This window comes from Haplochromis burtoni, unplaced genomic scaffold (genome assembly GCF_018398535.1).
Source record: "Haplochromis burtoni strain Fernald_Lab_line unplaced genomic scaffold, NCSU_Asbu1 Contig_220, whole genome shotgun sequence".
Lineage (NCBI taxonomy): Eukaryota > Metazoa > Chordata > Actinopteri > Cichliformes > Cichlidae > Haplochromis > Haplochromis burtoni.
Genome location: NW_024582581.1, coordinates 495,684 through 517,048, shown reverse-complemented (window position 1 = coordinate 517,048; position 21,365 = coordinate 495,684). Strand labels below are relative to the sequence as shown.

The 21,365-nt window shown below is 40.9% G+C and overlaps 1 protein-coding gene across 11 annotated transcripts in view; it reads right to left on the bottom strand.

Moving 5' to 3' along the window:
• Positions 1-21,365, bottom strand: part of ntng1a (netrin g1a) — a 127,014-nt gene that overhangs the window by 11,113 nt on the left and 94,536 nt on the right. For 2 of the 11 annotated variants that reach the window (XM_014338153.2, XM_005936530.3), the window contains exons 5-7: positions 18,858-18,884; positions 11,761-11,928; positions 7,961-8,095 (exon numbers count right to left, since the gene is read on the bottom strand). In XM_014338153.2, the coding sequence (XP_014193639.1) occupies positions 7,961-8,095; positions 11,761-11,928; positions 18,858-18,884 (330 nt within the window). Of the gene's footprint in view, positions 1-7,960; positions 8,096-11,760; positions 11,929-13,507; positions 13,568-14,552; positions 14,598-18,857; positions 18,885-21,365 lie in introns of all 11 variants that reach the window. The other 9 variants (XM_042226604.1, XM_042226605.1, XM_042226606.1 and 6 more) reach the window with 9 other exon arrangements.

The window sequence follows — 21,365 nt, the reverse complement described above, 5'->3', positions numbered from 1 at the left end:
TGGTGCATGAAGGAGATTCTCTTCTCATCAGCTCCCATTATCAAACATCACAGCAGAAGCTTTAAAGATGGCCAATTATGGAATCAAAGACTGACAAAAAGTGTTCTTCAAGTAAAGCGTTGCCACATTTTATTCCATTTTTGATGTCTATGAAATCTTAAATTTGAAAATATGCTTATTTATGGTCTTGATAGTTACAGTACAGTAAATATAGAGACAAGGCTTAGCCCAAAGACTGGGAATTGGGTTATACTGTCCTAATTGTGTAGTCTATAATTTCATGGGTGGTTATTTGCCCATAATCTATACACCAACACATGCTGTCATTAAATTACAGTAAAGTAAATGTAGTTAGATTCGGTAGCCTAAAACCATTAATCTTCCATGTAGCTAGCATGATCTACAAAGGTGTACCTATATGAAACTGCATTCCTCATGATGTACAAGGGCTTGGTCTTTATAGCCTCACATATCTAACCCACATTTAAGTTCTTGTTTTATACGGGAACGCTGCCATATTAAGCATTTTGAGAACCATGCTAGCTGCTGTGCTGGTGGCTACTGCACGGCTAAAACTCATCACTGTTCTTGACAACAAAAACAAGTCTAAAAGCAACCTAACAGAATTTACAATCAGTACTCTGCTGAATTAATCACTAACTCATCAACATCCCCTCAAGTCTTTGCATAAGAGAAACTACTGACAATCTGTGCAACCAAATAGTTTTTAAGCTAACTGCGTACTAAATGAAGTAGGGCAACATAACTTCCCTTAATGAATTGTGGGTCGACTCAAGCAAAAGAGTCAGATTTCTTCCACTATGGCTACTCAGACACTAAACATCTCTCACAATGGCCTCCATCTACATTTGCATGTACCAAATCCTGACACTACATGACCCCACACTGGCAAAGCGTGTAGTTTTAGGGAAATGGCTTCTATAACAACTGAAATGCATAATAATTTTAAGTTGTCACATCACCCCTTAATAAGTAAGTTTCATGGGTGCTGGTGGGCAATGCTCTTTGTCTTTGAAACCTTTGAGCACATTCAGATTAGCTGGCACAGGCTGGTTTTGATCTATTTAATGTGCAGAGGTTTAGATCTCTTAATAAACTCAAGAAATCAAATAAGCATATTTTCCAACATGTTCAAGTATTGCTTCAACATTTGGCACATTTTGGATTGTAAAATGTATGAAATATAGATTATATGTCATATCTAATAATTAAATCTAGTAAAATTATACAATTAAATTAAAGTATTAAATGAAATTGACTATTTTATATAGGAAAATAATTAAATGTGATGTAAAATTTGAACAAAACACGTTTGTAAGACAGCGAAAATGTTGTGTAATGTTGTTGCTTCGAGCTGTGGTAAAGATGTACTGTACACAGAGGCTGAGATTAATCTTAGGCGCTATACAAGTGCTAATAAACTCTAATGAATATATACACATGTAATTAAAAGGTGGTGAACACTGGTTTTATCTTTTAATCACCTCTTAAAGAGTATAATGCCACTCGAAATTAATTTCACAGTCTTTTTTCATCATTATTACTTAAATGACTCTGAAACATTTCATATATTCCCCATCAGTTTAACTTTACAGCCTCTAATCTTTAAACAACACCAAATTTAAGATTTCAGGACATTCTTTCAGCATCTAAAAAGACGCGTCTATTTGTTTAATACCAAAACCTTATTCAAGCCCATCAAATCAGCTACGTTACAGCACAGAAATCCACACTTTCCTCAAAGCCTGCGAGGCTTTCCCCAAACACCACTGACTTTAGACAAACTGAACGTCAGGTGAAAATTGGTGTATATTTAGAGCTGGGACACCGAGGCCACTCTATTCCCAGCGGAGGCAAGCTGTCAAGCAAGCTGGAGGCAAACAAAGCTGCGCTGCACAAACTAATAAACCAACAGAGACAAATAAACACTGATAAACACAGGGGCCACTTCTGCCCATTTCAGTCCTTTATAGGAGTGGAAAACAATGCGGTGAGCAATCTATGAACTCTATGGGACATAAATATCACAAACAAATATAAGACCTCTCTCCTAATAATCAGGATTGGATGCATGCTGTCTCACAGGAATAGCCAAATAGAGCTTTGATGGGAGTCTTGTTAAGAAACATTGACTGTGCGAATCCTATTTGTGTTTCGTGGGAGAAAAGAGAGCTGCTGTTTGGCTCAGTAAGTTTCGCTCCAGGCCACAGCTCACCAATTACCATGCACAACTACATCCAAATAAGACATCTGAACTCTATCTTTGTTCCCCCTGTTTTGTTTTTTTTCATCTGACATATCAATTGCATGACCACCTCAACCACTCAGGAGAAACTACAGTAATGAGTCAATACGAGACTGCAAAACAGACTCTATGGAAAGCCTTTGTTCACTTTGATTGCTCTCTGTGATGAGGCAGCGGCTAAACTTGGTAATTAGATTGTCTCCTCGAGATGACAAGGAAGAGCGATCAAATGTATTAATTAAAGAATCATGAGGCCTTGATATGATCAGTACACAGGAGAGACTCCTTTAATTAGACAATAACCTTTCGTCTCGTCTATCTTATCCTTCCTTGCTGTCACAATAGAATGATAACGCGAATTTCTAAGAATATTCAGACTGGCTTTTATTCAGAATGTGCTCTAAATTGATTAGAAAAATAATTGGAAAAAAGACGTTGGACACGGTTGTGAATGCCCACTTTTTTGGACTAAAAATCTCAAACTATCCTAGTCTGATAAGATATGATCACGTCTTTAAAAAGGCACATCTTTAAGGACAAATCAGACTTGCTGTTTGATATAAGCAATGTCGGATTTAGTCTATGTTCAGGAAAGTAATCCATACTTACAGACAACCACTTTCTAACTTGTTGATTAAAGCTTGGAACATTTTAAAGGTGAGATTCGATTAATTTGTCTAAATTTGAGGTAAAAACTACATTTTCAGCAATTTGATTGGTTGTTGATAGGTTAGGCTTCAGTCACACTGGACTTTAGACTAGTCAATGACCCCCATTGGAAAAATGTGTATCCCTGCTCCAATCAACATGTTTGAAAACATACAGCGTTTACTTACTAAGACAAATAGTCTCTGATTTCACTGTTTCAATTCAGTGTAATTCAGTTGTATTTTTATAGCTTCAAATCACAACAGCAGTTACCTCAAGGTGCTTGATATTGTAAGGAAAAGACCCTATCACTATATAGAGAAAGCCCCCAAAATCAGATGATCTCCCATGAGCAAGGTGACAGCGGGAAGGAAACATTCCCAGGCTCAAGGATGGGAAGTCATCTGCAGCTGCCAGCTGGGGGTGAATGGAAAGGAGGACAGCAGAAAGACTGCTTAGCAAGAAGCTTGGCAAGTGTTTGCAGACCGGAGTGTGTGTTCCCAGTCACCTTTCTCACTCATGTGTTAATAGACCTCTCTGCATTGTTATTAATCTCTGGCTCTCTTCCACAGCTTGTCTTTATCCTGTCTCATGTCTTCCTTCTCTCACCCCAACCGGTCGCGGCAGATGGCCCCGCCCCTCCCTGAGCCTGGTTCTGCCGGAGGTTTCTTCCTGTTAAAAGGGAGCTTTTCCTTCCCACTGTCGCCAAAGTGCTTGCTCATAAGGGGGTCATATGATTGGATTGTTGTTTTTTTCTCTGTATGCATTATTGTAGATTCTACCTTACAATATAAAGCGCTTTGAGGCGACTGTTGTTGTGATTGAAAAATTGAATCCAAAACTGAAAAGATCATATAGAAGTTTTTAGTGCAGCACTGTATACCTCTTTGTGACTGATTTGCGACGGCCAGCAACCTCCCTCACCAACAGGCTGACAAATACATATTGTTGCCTAGCAACCAGCTGGGTACTGAGGGGGAGGCCTGCCTGAATGGTTTTTTTTTACAGCAACTACCACCAACCTCCAGCAACCACAAATTTCTCCATAGCGACTGGTGGTTGCTAAGTGTTTTTTTTCTTATTTTCAGAATACTCCCATTAAAATAATTTTAAGAATCTTTCTGTTCAAAGGAAATTTTAGTTCATTCTAAAGGAAATTTTAGGTCATGGCTATTCCCTGGAAGCAGAGTGATTCATCAGCTGAAGGGACTATAAAGACAAATAGATAGTGATGATTAAAAAAAAACAAAAAAAGGAAAAAAGATCAATAAAATCATCAAGATATAAAAAAAATAATGACAAACAAGAACAATCACGTTCAGTGTTGTAAGATTGAAAACACAGCAGAAGTAGGAACTTCTTGTCCCGCACCTTTATCTGATTTCATTTTCTCACATTAACCATTTTGCATTACTGCACATAAACAGAGCCGGCACAGGCAGTAAAAGACAAGATTTGTTGTGTTTGCTTTTGATATGAGTGATAATATTTAGAGAAGGGGCCGATGAACTAGGTGCGCCTGTCTGGGAAAGTGATGTGTTTGACGAGAGATTTAAGTTTTAATTGCATTTTTTCCCGCTCTGCATGCAGACGGCGTCTCGTCAACGCACAGAACTCCTGCAGCAGCAGCGGGGATGCAGAAGAAGGTCGAGACTAAAAAGTTTTCCCACATCAGCCATAGAATCACTCAGTGGTTTTGGACTGACATTATTCTGGGGGTTTCTCGTTCTCTTTCCTACTTTAGAGGACATTTTGTGAAGTGAAAGCACTGCTATGGGTGCTTTTGTGGCTCATTTGTTGTTGGGGCGATGAATCAAACTCCAGTGAAAAACTTCACATTTGTGTTACTGCCAGAGCAGCAGAGCCTGGAATTTTTTCAGTGACCAAACAAACAAACAAACAAACAAACAAAAAAAAACAACCCAAAAAAGAAGAAGAAGAAAAATCAATCTCTAGGGGAAAAAATCCATAGTCAGGAATATAGCAATACTATGCTATTCTTTTTCTCGATATGAGCATACTAATACAGCCTCTATGACATTTACAGCTAAAAGATCCCCCTTCTTTGGATGTTGCATTCTTTGAAATGCCACCAATACTTTGATCAATGTAGAAAAGTCAGTGCACAAGCAGTAAATTACAACCTCAATACAAAGGAACCTCTTTGCCTTTTATTTGTAGGCAAAAGATATTAAAGCAATCAAAGTATGTTTGTGCTGAAAACATTGAGATATTTGACCTTTTCGGAGACTGTCTTCAAATTCATGTGATGAGAATGTCTCTGAGCTGTTGTTTGAGTGATGTAGGAGAAATTTTATACCAAGTAGTTAAATCTTAAAGACCAAAAAATATTTACATGTTAAGACATTCTGGATTTTTTTTGTGTTACTATTTTAATCAGGGAGAAGGTGTAGATGTAATTGAACTTCTTTTCAGACCGACATTACTATGCAAATCCCAGTATTATACCTTTCATCGTGTCTGGAGCGGATCTTTAACTTTAGCAGCTTTTTAAGTGAAGTATTACTCAGACCTCTTGGATATAGAGTTTGAAGTTTTGAGAGCATACAAACACTTCAAACAGTAATGTTTGTGGATTTTCTGATCACTGCTTCATCTGACAAATACAAACGGATCTGCTCTGTGCTCACTCCCGCTGTGTGTGGCTTCCCATCTGTTTACCTTGGCGCCGCCTCTCTACGAAAACATTCTTTCGCCGTTTTAAACATTTTTACGTTAAATGCTTTTTCCTGCTTTTGTACCACTCAGCGTTCTCGGTACATCATTAGGTTCGGGTTGTGCGCCTCACGTTGCAGGTCATGCTAGGACGCCTCTCTCTCACCTTTTGTTTGAAGCAGATTTTTCCATGCTGACAGCGTCTTTGCGCTGTACACACAGAATATATTAGTACAGTCACAAAAAACAGCGAATTTTAATGAATGTCTTTCTGTGTCGAGAACTACTAAAAAAAGCAAGTGACTCATTTTACACTGAATTTAAATCACAATGCAGCAGACTTTAAAGCATTCGTTTTCTTAAGTTGGACGCTAACAAACACAGTATAAGCAGCGGGGGTGTCGCTAATTCGCTGTATACTCAATGGGAAACGCTTCTATCTGCTCGTGTTGTATTGATACAGTTCGCATAATGAAATCGTGACACTTAGTGCATCTCAGAAAGTCGTGACAAGTGCTGTAAGTGGCTCCTTCGGTGAAGCCCTTTACTTTAACCAATCTCCATCCACAGCACCACAGATAAAACAGAACATACTGAGCGCACTTTGCCTGCCTTGCATGTTGAGTTTGCTGTTGTGAAAAAAGTGATACTTTGCCTTATATGGAATCGATTTTTCTCTGTGCTGTTTTAGTTACTCTAACAATATTGTAGGGTCTTTACTTTACAATATGAAGCACCTTGAGGTAACTGTTGTTGTGATGTGAATATTAAGCCATGTGTTTTAAACATGTTCACAATGATATACCTTCTTTTGTTTTTTCACAAAGTTTACACTGTTTATTTATTGGGTGTTTCCCAATAAATTCACTAATTGATAACACGAGATTACACTCTACTTATGCCGATGATCACTTAATATCCACACGAAGAAGCACAGGAATCAGCTTCTGGTCATAAACGTTTTTTTTTCCTGCACTTTAATGTTTTAGAATGATATATATTCAGAGATTGACACTTAAACTTTCTAAAATAGTGAAACTAGAGTTTCTGATATTTTTCTCTCCAGTCAGTAAAACTCAGACATCAGCCAATCCTAGTCCAAATATTTCGGATACACGAGAATGATGTTGAAACCTGAAGCAAAGAGTGGCAATGTAATTCACAGAATTAATATCTAGTGATCAAACTTGTCTAATGAAGAAAGCTAGAATAAATTACACTACCAAAAAGTAATTCTTTAAATTAAAATTTTCCCTTTTTTTGGCTTTTCTGTAGGATGTAATAAAAGTGTGGAGTCGCTGTTTAATCTCAAAATCACGTCCTCGTACTCTATTGAAGTGCCTCGTTTAGGACGCCTTTGTTAGTCGGGACAGAGATTAATGTTGAGCTGCAGGAGGCGGGCAAATAGATGTCACTGTCGTGTTGAAAAGGCCTATTAATCTGAGGTAACTTGATACAAAGATGGGTCGCGGTGGGTGAGCGCCAATTAGAAGCAATTATCACCTGTTCTGACAAAAAAAATTGACGCGAGCCTTTTTAAACCAGCGCTCGACTAGTCAGATAGATCCAAAGAGGCCTAGTAATGCGTGCCTGGAGCATAAACAGTGTTTGCAATGATGTTTTCAGTCTTTAAAGTTCTTTGTCAGAGAGTTAAAATCCATCATCCTGAAGTGTTTACTCTATTTTGTCTACCTCTTGCAGGTTTGTCACTGAGATTTGACTTGAAGGAAACTATGAAAAATTGGTGACATTTGAAAAAAAAAAAAATACATAGGGCATGCACTGCAAAATGAGCAGGGGAAATATAAAGTGTAGACAGTAATAAATGGGCTGGAACTCAAAACGACCTGCATTCCCCTTTAAAAGAAAATGTTGATGTTGGATGACATTGTCCTGTTGTGGACTGTGAAGGGGTGATGGCTACTCAAACAGATCACAGGCAGCCTGTCAAGCAGTCAATATTGACTCAGCTGTTGTGTTGCTGGTGTGCGACACGCCTGAATAACTGAGTTACCGAGCAGCATGCATCCCGTCATTCCACTGCTTTCTCTCTATTTGAGCCATAAACGGCGCCTGCTGATTCGACGCTGGTAATGCAGCCACAGCGAGTGTGAAATGCAGGTACAGGCTATGAAAGGAATGGCTTCGTATATATCGGGTTAGGTGGTGTTATGTGTTAGCTCTGTGTTTGTCAAGGCAGCTGGGCAGTCTTGCACGTGTGCAGTGCTTTTTTTTGTTTCTTTTTCTTCCAGCCAAAGCTTCAGGAATCACGCAGAGAGAAAAGACATCAGAGAGAGAATAGAAGAGAAAGACACAGCTGAGGGGGAGAACAGTCAGGAGCTGCACGGGGAGGGTTACGGTTCTACTTACATTTGCAGCCATTGTCCCACAAATAGCCGGGCAGACACTCCTGACACTTAGGCCCTGTAGTGCCCTCCTTACATATACAAAATCCTGTGCCATTACAGCGATCATTGACTGAGCCATAGGGATTACAATTACATTCTGGAAAAACAAAACACACATACACACACAGGCTGGAGAAAAAAAGGGTAGTGCTTTGACTTCCCAGCACAAGTCTAGGATTTTCACAGCGTGGTCTGCGGTCCTCGAGCTCTAGCTTAAGAAGGTGCTTGATTATTATAACTGGTAAAAGAATGGGAATAGATTTAAAGACTCATACAGGGAAAAATGCTACCATTTCAACTGTAATGGAGACAGAATGAGTGAGAATGAAGCTGGCTCTAGATACATGAACATTTTCTATTCATTACAACATACTTGTAATTAATATAGCATTAATTTGGCTGTTTTAAAGAACACAGCGTGCAATGAGCAGATATGCAAAGCACTATCAGTAGCTTTGATTTTTTCTTTTTCGATGGACAAAGTGAGCCTATCTGAACATGCTCTTCCAAAATCTGAGTCATTCAAACAGGTAGAGGTAGCAAAAGATGGCAAGAGAAGACAGGAAATGTGATGAGAAGGTAGAGATGGATAATGATATGAAACAAAGATAAAGACTGAATGTTCCAGAGGAATGAGAGAGTACATTGAAATGGGCATTGTAGTAATATGTTCTTTAATTCCCTCTAATTTTTAAATGGCTCTGTAGACTTATTGTTATCCTTTTGATAAGAATTTGGCTTCATCTTTAATTGCCTATTACAAACAGAAGACAGCGGTGCTCTGGCTGCAATTTGAACATAAAGCGCTTCATGAAAGCAACACGCCCAGTCTCTAGTGCCTCACACTCAACTGACCTTCCCACTTTTCAGAGCACCTGGAACACTCTGCAGTCAAAGTGACACTTATTTTGACAGTCCCTGACCATCACATTGCACCTTCTGTGTCTGTGCTGGCTGCACGCGGCTGCGCCTGAGTGACATCCAAGGGTCAGGCAAGAGGAGAGAGGTGACGGCAAGTGACAAAGTGGGGGGTCAGCGAGAGAGAGGCAGGGTGACGGCGAGTTTGGCACGCAGTAACGCCTCGGCGACTTTTAATGCCTTGTGACAGGTTTCAGCTGCTGCTCCTGAGGCCATTTCATGTATATGACATATGCACTTGTGTGGCACCTCTGACTGGCGGTGTGACTTCGCTGCAACATTTCTCTCAGAACTCTTGTTGCTTGTCAGACTCCCCCCTCAGGACTCACAAATGCACCTGGCACTGAGCGCTGTGAATTCACACTACATGTGCTAGCTAAAAAATTCAACGGGGAACCGAGATACTGCCCTAGGAACCGTAGGAAACGCAATTTTTACACATAGACAAAGTAGATAATGCATTTTATGAATGCCTGCGTAAAAGTCATGAACAAAATAACAGGAACACCAAGTGGAAATGGCCTTTTACCTCAGACATAACCATAAAGGTGGCATTTGCTTCACCAGCAAGTATTTTGGCAATACTGAATACATTTGCTTGTAAGTTCCACCACCAATTTTATGTAGCCTACAGTACTGTGCGAAAGTCACAAGTCACCTCCAAATTTTTTTAATATTTTGCTAGGAAAATGGAGAATAGGTGCAGTGATTATTCAAACATGTAATCATACATGGGAATGAGTATATGGTATAACCATCTTTATTCTTCAACACAGCCTGAACTCTCTTCAGCTATAGTTCTCCAGACTTCCTGAAGGAAATTCAAAGCTCTTCTTTGGAAGTTTGCTAACTTCTATTTCCTTCTCTGTCAAGATGATCCCACGCTGCTTCAATAATGTTGATGTCCGGGCTCTGGGGAGGCCAATCCATGACTGATAGCCTCCCACTGCGTGCTTTTTCTATCCAGGCATGCTGTCAGTGTGTTTGGGATCATTGTCATGCTGGAAATTCTTTCTTTCCAGATGCTATTGCATGATGGCTCAAAATCTGCTGGAACTTTTCTGCAATTTTTTCATGTGTCAGCCAAAGGCAGGCGGGCTTTACACAGAGAACTTAAATGAATGTGCTCAAGTAATTCTTCCTTGAATTACTTGAGCATGATGGATCAAAATCTGCTGGAACTTTTCTGCAATTTTTTCAAGATCCCAAACACCACTGGCTGAAATGCAGCTCCAAACCACGACAGAGCTTCTACCGTGTTCACAGATGGCTGTAGACATTCAATTTTGTACCACACTCCTGGCCTCCTTCATACATATTGATGATGTCCAAAATTTTTAATTTGGATTCAAGACTCCATCCAACCTGTAGCCACTGATTTTCCGTCCAGTTCTTGTATAATTTGGCAGAACCTCAGCTCCCCCCTTATTATTTACCTTGCTTGATAATGGCTTGTTGACAGCCACTTTTCCACTAAGACAAGTTGCGGGTTTGGTCATCAGCAGATCAACTAAAGAGCCAAATCTATCTCTCAGGTCCTGTGTCAGGTGTTTACTGGAATTGTTTCTTATTTCCTAAGGACATGACTTTCAGATACTGTTCATCTGCTGCAAATAGTTTTTTTGTAAGTTCTGCCGCTTCTTATATTGTCCTGCTTTCCTAAGATTTTATAAGGGTACACATGATGCACAGACATGCCAAGCTTTTAGCTAATAGCTCTTTGAGAATCTACCTGTTGGTGCAAAAATACTATTTGATATCTATTAAATTATGTTGTCCTTGGCATTTTATTTTATTTTTTTGTAGATTCCACAACTGGCATCTACTAAGAAAGTGCCTAAAGCACAATTTAAATTTGGTTCTTTCCCATTTGTCTGTAATGTTGGACACAACAGTGATTCATCCCGTAGGTTAGGTGCCTTTTTATGCTTGAGTGATTCACATGTGTTAAGTGGCTTAACAAAAAAACACTCGTGTGTTTTGCTCACTATTGCTCAAGACCACTTTAAACATAAGAAAATCTGACTCCTGGGAAGCAAAATATTAAAAAATAAGGGGTCACTCAACACTTTGTGGTCTATATGTCATGTCATACAAGGTTTCGAAGGTTACCTTTGGACAAAGCAAGACTAAATGTTATCCTTAATCTATAATGTCCTAAGCTAAGGCAACATGCTTCTGTCTGTACCTTAATAATAAACATAAAGACATAACAGTGCTCTCATTTTTCTTATCTAACTCAGCTATATCCTAACATTTGAACTGTTTCTCCTTAATGACAGAATTTGTACAGAAAATTGTGACAAGGCACAAACCTGCTAACGTTTCAGATGTAGCTGTTGTGACCATTTCACACTAACCAATTTCTAATCACCATGCAGCTATTCAGGAGGACATTTATTCCTCAAATTATAGTTTTCTCACCTCGCCCACATGCTAAACCTTGAAAATAGGATCATTTTGGCTTCAATATACACCTTTCAAATAAAACCTAGCTAGCAGCAAGAGATTACAATAAAACACAATATATGAGAGCTAGTAGGTAAAAATAAAGGTATATTTAATAAATGGTAAACTGCTAATTTTAATATGATGCTAAAGACTCCCTTAAGCATCACCTGCTAACACCCAGGCTAACAAGGAGATTTATGAGCAACAACCTTGTGTGAAAGCAGAAGAAGCAAAAGAGGAAGATGACTGGACATGGAAACAGGAGAGTGTATGAGTGATGACGTGTTGGGGATGAAACTGACAATTTCTCTAATGAGGAGTCAGAGACAGGAGGTGAGGTGAAGAGAGTGTGAAAGCGTGGTGGCGGTGAAGGGGCCCGGATGGGGGACTGACCTATGCACACATTTTCATCGTCCAGTTCTGCTGAGGCATTGCGGTAGTAGCCCAGCTTGCATAGCTGGCAGTGCTGGCCCCTAGTGTTGTGCTTACAGCTCACGCAAATGACGGTGTTTAGCAGCTCGATATAGCTGCATCGGTTGGAGTGGCCGAAGCATTCGCAGTCTTGCAAAGAGAGAGCAAGTGTGAAGTGAGGAGAGGGGAGGAGGAGAGAAAAGAAGGAGAAAGAGACGCGGGCGAGAGCGTTGGAATTGTTGCTTTTGCAGCGAGTGCTACGGCGGTGGGGTTAGCAAGTCTGATGGAGGCTCCGTGGCATGCGAGGTTAAAAATGGAGATGGTTTGAGGAGAAGATGTTGGGGGGAATGACAGGTAAGGTTGGTCGTGATTAGTCTCGCATGGGCATGGCCAGAGTTAGAAAAAAACAGAAGTTTCACATAAAACACCACGGCGTTAGTAGAGAGGTCACATCACTTCAAGCACACCACAGCACGAGGCGACAAAGGCTCTGAAATGACAGCACAGAGACACGATCACATCAGGAGCACCGCGCAGCATGAGGCAGGTCAAACCATGAATGAAATGGATGTCTCAGCCGCTGAGAATGGCGTGTGAGGGAATTTAGAGGTTTTTGTGTAAGTCTTAATGTCAGCGGTTATCTGGTCTGAAGAGAGGATGAGATGAAACCTTTGTGTTTTCTTTTAAAACCCTTTGCAATGACTGATGTATTACTTATCTTTAAAACCCTTAATTCATCCAACAAACATTTCTTTAGTTGTTTTTTAGTCCGAGTTTAGTCCGAGTTTTCAACAAGCAATCAGCGAGGCAAGTGAGTGTGTGGTGAATTGCAGCTGGGTGGGAAAGTGACATTGCCTACTATGCAGTCATGCTTAATTAGATAAAGCTATATTGAGTCGAAGCTGCTACAATCCATGATACTCACTGGCAGTCCTGCCCTAAGGCTTGCAGGATGGGGCGTGTCCGACCCCAGCTCTGTTCCAGTGAGGATCAGCCCGTCACTCCGAGTGACCACTGACACCATGTGTCACAGCACAGACAGATGTGACCCTTAAGCCACACTGGCAGCTGCTTGGACAGAATGCCCACTCACAGCTCAACGATAAAGTGGTTAGTGCAGGAGGCTTTCGTCCAAGGGATTGTGTTTATTAAGAATCTGTATTGAGGTCAGTTCTCTCTGTCCAGACACTAATAAACTCGGCACGTCTCGGAAACGAAGGTACAGCAAGTCCAGTTCACACTACCTTTCACCTAAATCAGCAAGTCTTATCCAAATGTAAGCTAAGGTCCTCTACGTTAGATGCCTCCCTCTTGCAGGCATACTCTCAGAAGACAAATAATCTCTCCTTTCTAGAAATAGGCTAAGGTTATAAATCATGCACGCACAGGGAATAAAAAGTCTCAGGTACATGTTCCCCCCCAAAATAGTTGCAGCCTCAAACACCCACTTTATTTTCAGTGAAAATAGAAATGATTCCAAGGGACTTTTATAGTGTTTAGAATACGATTCCATAGATGAATGAGTCGTCCAGTGAAAGCCATCAGTCTAGCTCTGAGCTGGAGATACGGATACAGAGTGCTCTAGCACTGGGGTAGTGTCACAAGGGTTGGGGAGGGTTGGCGGGGGGGTAGCTCACAGGTTAACAGAAACATCAGTTCATACAGGAAGAAGGCTTTGGGTGTCATCTGGGATTGGGTGGGGACAATGTGGGAATTCCAGAGCTCCTACCTCGCTTGCTGTTTGCAACGTGGACAGAAGGGGCAGTGGACAATGCAACTTGAGGAGCTACTAGACAAATTAAAAGAAACAAACAAACAAACAAACAAAAAAAAACCCATGATATTGCAATTCAACATAACACATGTAATGCCAGAGAATTAAGGATACCAAGCATCACGCCTAATAAAAATATAACAATAAAAAAAAAAGAAAAGAAAGGAAACATACGCAATAAAGATGAATGATGGCATTGAGAAATAAGGAGTGACATTGCCAAGTGAAGCTGGCTGCGTGTAGCAGCATCTGTTACAAATGCCTTCGATTCAACAATTCAAATATTATGGACCCTCTTTTACGCTTCATTTCATTAACAAGTGCTTAGTATAATTCAAAACTGTCTGTGTATGTTTCCCCAGACAGAAACTATACCCTGACAAACTACTCTCCACCTCGGTGGAGGCCAGCCAAGAATTTTCACACTATAAATTTGTGCACAGCTGCGTGGGTAAGGAAACTGGCTAGCAGTGAACACATCAATCCCTCCATTCTTTTACGGCTATAAAGCAAACAGTGGGGAAAAGGAAATAATGGGCCCGGCCTCTGCCATTGTACCAGGTGACATAAGCCCTTGCCACATACATTGTGAGCGCTTGGCTGCAGTCATGGAAACACAGAGCTGAGCGGTTGTGCGCTAGTTGTGAGGTGGCTGAACACGGCATCTACATGATGGATTAAGCTAAGTTGAGCCCAACACTTTCAAAAAAAGACAAAAGTGAAACCTCTCCTGCTTTTCTATCTAATGAGCTAACACGGTGCTGAGAGCTGAGCACCTAACTGAAACAGTGTTAATGTATAAATCAGAGCTGCAGCAACCTCTTGAGCCTCCAGGGTGCGACAGGCTGACTTATAATGTTTTTGGGCTTTTCAAGAAGCCAGGAAAAAGGGAAGGATAGTTTGGGCTACCAAAGAGTCATTTTTGACAACTATACAAACACCTGAAGTAAATGAATCTGCAAAACAAAAACATAATTGTTGCATAATCTTAGATGCCTACCTTCTTTTCGGTTAGCGACACCTAGGGATGACACATTCGGCCGAACTGCGTGCAATTGAGAGAAATCAGGAGTTAATGATGTGTCCTCGTGGGATGCACTTTACAGATCATCTAAAGAGGGGAGACTATGTGGTAGTGGACACAGACAACTGGAGATATGAACATGTCCAGCATGACTCAGATCTGTAAATCAGGAAACAGCACGATGGGGCAGGGCTGACATGGACGGGCAGAGAATGCATCCAAAGAGCCATTAAAAGGACGTCGGAGAGACGTTGTATGTAATTTGTGTGACGTCCATGACCTTGCTGTGCAACTGTATGTTTATGGCAATGGCAATGATGAGTGGGAAAAAAAACTGAAGACAAAAGATCAAGAAAAAAACCCAAACTCAGTTAAACTTAGTATTTAGGTCATGATTTATGCAAGGGACTCTATGTATAGCAAATGAAGACGTTAGGGGGCATTTTGTTTAATTCATCACATTGACTGAGTAATCAATATCTAATTACAGTGTATTTCTGGTGGAGGAATAACAATGAATAAATAATGGCAGGTGTTGGGACTTGGAATGACGGACTGCTGTGGGTAGCATAACCTCATAATTACATACAAGTCAGTATTTCCGTGTCAGGGAAATACTTTGCGGTTGGAAATGGAGAGGACTCAAGCAAAGGGAGGAATACGGATAAGTTTCCTCATCGTGCCCCTTCATCTCTTCACTTGATCTTTCTGTCCTTTCGCTATTGACTCCATGAATCATGCAATCTTGGGTAATTAACATCCAGCGGTGTCTTGGCAAGAAGCCACTTACTCTAACTATGTGTGAATAGAGAATATGACTGCTGTTCACCAAGTGCAATCTTTTAAATAATAGCTTTTATCCCTTGTGAAATAATGGTTTCGAATCTTTTTTATTTTTTTTTGTAAGTGGGCTGGATTTCAATAAAACATTAGTTTTGAGGTTTGTATGTCTTTACAGAGTGACAGTCGCTTTAAATACCCTCAGTGCTGATTTCAAAACTGCTCGAACGAAAGAAGAATTTGATTCTTCGTGGGGATTCTGGCATCGGTGACGACTTTGACGTCTCCGCTGGGTCTGAGTCACACGAGTCACAGAATGAAATGCTGTTTGAAAATGAGATATTAACAAATAAAGAGCTTTTAAAAAAAGCTCTTTATTTGAAATCTACTTTGAAATACTTTGTTCGTGTGATAATCACTTAGCAGTGAAGCCGTTTGGTCAAAATAGCTGCAAAAAAAAGACTCTGCCAGGAACATTTGGAGGGGAAAAAAGGTGAGAACGCTGCACTGTCTAGATCTGTCGAACAGCTGATCTAATTGCTAAAGTATGATGATATTTAATCACAACCTGTTTCCAAAAAAAGTTGTGGTGCTGTGTGAAATGTATTTCAACATAAAGCACAATCCTTGTCAAATCGTTTACCTGAAAACGGCACAAAGACATTGAAAAAAAAATCCAGGTTTGATCATTTTAAATTTGCTGCCAGCATCAAGTAAAGAAGGCTGAGTAAACAAAAGCCTGGAACCTGTGTAGCATCAAAAATAAAACAAAGTAAGACAAAAATATTAAACAACTGTTGAAACATCTCCTAACTAATTGGTTATATTAGCATAAGGTCAGTAACACGACCGATTATCAAAAAGAGCAAGAAAGCCTCTCAGAGGTAGCGATGGAGAGGCGTCTGCTCCTCTGTGTATTACTGGGTGTGCAAACAGTTCAACAACGATTCTCTGTGCTAAATTTGAAAGGGATTTAATAATACACGGTACATAATATCATCAGTAGATTCAGAGAATATTGAGACATCTCTTTACATAATGAACAAGGCTGTGATCTTCTTGGGCCTTCGAACAGCACATTTGGTTCTGGAAATCACTGCATGAGCTCAGGAACACTCAGCAAACACAGTTCAAAGCTGCAAATACAAAAGAGCCACGCTAAAGGAGAAGACAACAAGAAGTAAAGAAAACTGCCCTTTTCTGAACCTGAGCTCATTTAAGATGAGCTGAGGTCAGGCATTTAATGTTATCTGTGCACAGTCCAAAATCCAGCCTTCATGCTGGTAAATGGCTGCTTTGGTGTACACTGGGTACTTTGCAAATTTATAAAGTAATGCTATAAATGTTAAACAATACATATAGGTCCTTAAGCAACAATGCTGGCCTTTTTTAAACTTTAGAGAAGGTTTTGCTCATTTCATGAAGGTAATACAGCTCCAGAAAGTCTCAATGTATTGTCTTTGTACCACTTTCAGTGAAATACAGTTTCAAATCATAACAATAATTTTATTTTCATTTTACACATTTCCCAAACTTGCATTCTTTTGGAAACAGGGTTTCTGTGTTGGCAACTGACGGGATGTAATGCACATCTAGGTTCCATTAATTATTTTGTTATGGGGAATATTCAGGAGTGAAATGAGTGGTGACGGATTTTAATCAATGCCATACTTATAATGAAATGCAATCTTGCAGAGCCAGAATTGTTTTTTAAAATATTAATTTCACTTTAATGGTCTGCATTAGGCAATTCTGCCTGGCTTAATAAACTTGAAATAGAATTGAGGAAAGTCAATAAGGAATTCAATTACCTTCAAAAAACAACATAAAAAGTGCAGGGCTTTGTTTTTTCTCCCCCAAACAGTAGCTTTGTTTCCAATCCTTAAAAAAACAAACCTCAAGGACATCATAACCTTTCCCCCCCTTAGCCTGTTCTTACTTTATTAATAATGCGACTTAACGTTGGTTTGTGTTTGCGCTGAAAATGGCCTCATCCTCTTCAGTGTGCTTAAAAAATAAGGCAGTCAGCATGTTTCATTTTTTTGTGTTTTGTTGGTTCTGTGGAAGGCTGCTGCAACAAGACAGCCACTCGTGAGAAATCTAAATCCCCGTGGGCCAATCTGGATGAGAAACGAAGACTTTGGTTTGTCAGAGTGTCCTTTCTACATCGCCCATCCTCCCTCCCCAAAACACACACACGTACACACACACGCACTTATCAGCATGCACACCCGCCCTGTAAAGGATTTGAGGACAGCCGTTGGACATGGTCTGGCCTGGCATTTTGGAAGGGACGGAGAGGATGGATGTGCAGCAGTGAATATGTACGTGTACACAGCATGTATGAAGAGCATGCCCACACACACTAAGCACTAATAATGCCGTGCATGAAGACGAAGCACAATTCGGAGGCAAGCAGTGGAAGACTGTAGTTGGGTTAGGGTGTGTGTGTGTGGGGGGGGGGTTGAAATCGGTCGTCTTGGCCACATGTCCATTTCTGACTCATGACGTCATAGCATCAGACTTTATAACAAGTGTTCACTTACTGAGTAAGCTACCACACTAAAGCCTGATTAATAACCACCCGGGAACAATCCCTACGTCGCTCGCAGCACGTTTTAGGAAACTTGCCCAGAAGTCGTCTTAGCCTTTAAATGATAAAAACAAGACAAGCACGCATGTGTCCTTTGGGGAACCTTGGGTTGGCTTGAGCACACAATTGGATATTAAATGAAAACAATTTACTACTGATCTTAAAAAGAGCTCACAAATAATTGGAAATATTGAAAAATGCTGTTGATCTTAATTTAACAGGTAACTTCATCATGGAGGAGGCAATTTATTAATCGATCCGCTGCCCCGGGAATAGAGGATACTCATGAAGAACAGGGCGATGGGGAAAAAAAAGAAAAAAGATTAAGGCGAACTGAGCCAGGCTGTGAATGCACTTTGACTTGTTCAATACAGTCCTATGTTTCCTGCATCACACAGCCTTCCAGGCAGCGGTAACTTGAGACATGGCACCTCTCTTCTTCCTCCTCCTCCTCCTGAGGGGCTACTGTTTGACGAAGATAATACCAGCCGAGGCGCTTGCGGCTTATATTAAAATGACCTCCTGTGACATTACACTGTCAGAGAGGTCTTGGCACTTTAATAAAGTCTAGATGCCATTTATTTATAATGCATGGGAGAGAAGGAGGGGGGAAAAAAAACAAATGACATTTGCCATGCAGAGCCAGGCAAGTATTATCTGGTCGAGTTGAATCAGGATAAAGTAAATTAATATGCCCACATTATGACAATATAGCCCCCAGCTATGGCTTATCCCTCCCCCTAACCAAAAAAAAAAGGTTAGTCGACAATTGCTGAGTGATTTTTCATAAGATTGGAATCAGAAATGAACACCTGGCAATGGGTTTAGGGGTGTACGGTGAAGAGTGGGACAGTAGGCAAAGCAAAGCATCAAGCAGTCATATTGTTTACTTGTAACTGTTTACTTACTAACTGGACCAATGTTACTAGGAATACCTGCAAGAGAGGAAGAGAAAACAACAATTAATATTAAGGCACATAACACAGACATTAGAAAAAGTTACTTTTGCCATCCGTCCTCACGGGGGACTGACTTCCAACAGCAACATCCGTGATTCATGCTGCTGAACTCTACCCCTGAAACCACGACATCTAAAGCAATGCCAGCAGTGTGCACCGTGATTTAACGGCGTTGCCCGTACCCGTTTATCCTTACGTCTGCTTGGTGTCTCGTGGTTTTCCTCTGTTATTTGTCTTTTGATGTCTTCTGCTGTTGGCAGTGTCAGATAAGGTCACTGCTGCCCTCTCCCACAGCTAAAGGTGCACACCCCTAAATGTCACAAAAATCACTGGAAAACTCATGTCAGGCTCATGACAGTCATGGGATACTTTTGTGATTAGTGAACAGTGCCTGTTTTCATGAGAATTAAGTTGTCAGCACGTATTCCAACACACGCAAATATCAAATGGCATCAACTCAGTCTCTGACACCAAAGGAGGACATATCTTATCCTGTTGCCTAACCGCCCATCCCTCCGCCGAGCAATCTCTTCAGCCAGGCGGCCGCTGAGCAGATAATACAGTCTGTCTCATGCCCACGGTGACCAGATCTCTCCCACACCAGGACACTGGCTGGCTGTGGATCTGAGCACGCTAAGACGTTCACAGGCTTCTTCCGCCGAACCAGCCGCTATCATCTTGGTTTGGGTTTTAATTAGGACCTCAGGACCGAGTGACGCACATTTGTGGCCGCATCAGACAGCACGAAGCAAAGATGATGTCAGACAAAGTGCCGAGGACTCTGCCACGTTTCTCAGTTTGCATCGGTATTCCTCAAAGGCACGTGAATGCACCGGCTGTGTATTTTTGGTCAGCGTTTGTCTTCAGAGGAATTTGCTCTCAACTCTACTTTTTCTAATCATCCCTTTAAGGCGAGGCCCTCCCTCCCATTCGCTCTACCCCCTGCCCTCATTAAGGCAGTCTACCCACAAAAACAAACAACCTGCTCGCCATGAAAAGAGAAGCATGCTGTGCAAGAGTACCCATACTTCTTCTAAACAGTAGAAACAGAAATGAAATAAGAAGAGATCTCACTCTCCCTCCAGCTCACATCTCTCCTATCATTCGCTCGCTATCACACCTTCTGCTGAAGAAGCTGAGAAGGCACATGTGCAGGATTTTTGGTGGGGTCTTTCATCTAATGGAGCCGTCACGAAATATCTCCAAGTACTCAGGGGAAACGAGGGTTTCCCGAGTGTGTGTGTTTGTGTTCGTGCACTTTGATCAAACTGCTGTCATTCAATCACTCTTCCTCTGATCTCTGCCTGCCGGTTGTATTTAGGAGCCAAAGCTATGACCTGCTTGATAACCGTGAAGTACAAAAGTCTATGCTGACACATGGAGACAGAGTGTAATGGGTGTCAGACCTCAAGGGGGTGGACAGATGCTAACCCTGAGACAGGAAGGATGAGGCAGAAACCATCAGGATCCCAGTCATTTTCATTGTCACACTCGGATTTGGGAAGTTGGGCTGGATACAATCATTTGCAAATGAAAGCTGCCACCTCACAAAACACAGTGCAACAGAAAAAAATAGTTTTTTTTGTTTTTGTTTTTGTTTTTCCTAAATAGAGGCCAACAAGTATGAAAAAATTGTTGGGAGACGGGCATGCCAGAGGCAGTGTTTCATTAGTCTTCTTTTCACACAGGTCCTGGTTGATCGCTAATCAAAGCCACAGAGAGCAACAGATATGCTGCACATATGTTCATGTTAAATACCTAATGTGCAGTGCATGAACAGAGAGCATCACAATGAAGTTATCATATTTTTTTGTACATAGAGATATCCATTAAAATCCACTGCCCCTGTGAAATAAATGTGCATGTAATGAAACCGGATATTCACGAAGAATTTTAGGTCCTTAACTGAACTGTAAAAAAAAAAAAAAAAGGGGTGGGGGGGCTGTAAGTAGCTGACAGAGCAATAATACACAAACGCTATCTGCATCTAGTGTGAAAGATTAGCAGAGGGACCCACTATGTTTTAATGGCAAAAGGATATAAATAAAGAAAGCAGAGTGACGTGGTGTCGTGTGTGTGTGTGTGTGTGTGTGTGATGAGGGTTGTGTGTGTGTGTGTGTGTGTGTAGGTGTGTGTCTGTGTGTGTGTGTGAGAGAGAGAGAGAGATCACTAGGTCTTGTTATTACTGTACAGACTTTCATTAGAGTGCACCACAGAAAGTTTACCGTTTAAGTAGAGATATTCTTCATAACAGAGAAAATATTCACTATGAGCTCCACTGTACCAGCTACACAAATGCCAAACAGATCACAGTGGTCTAAAAGCCATGTGTTCATTATGCAGCGCGGTCTGTCCTCCACCCATCCTCAGGTTAAATGTATCTATAAAAACTGTATAAATCATGTTTCGTACAAAGACGTGGTTCACAGTGATCACTCATTTGACAAATTACACTTT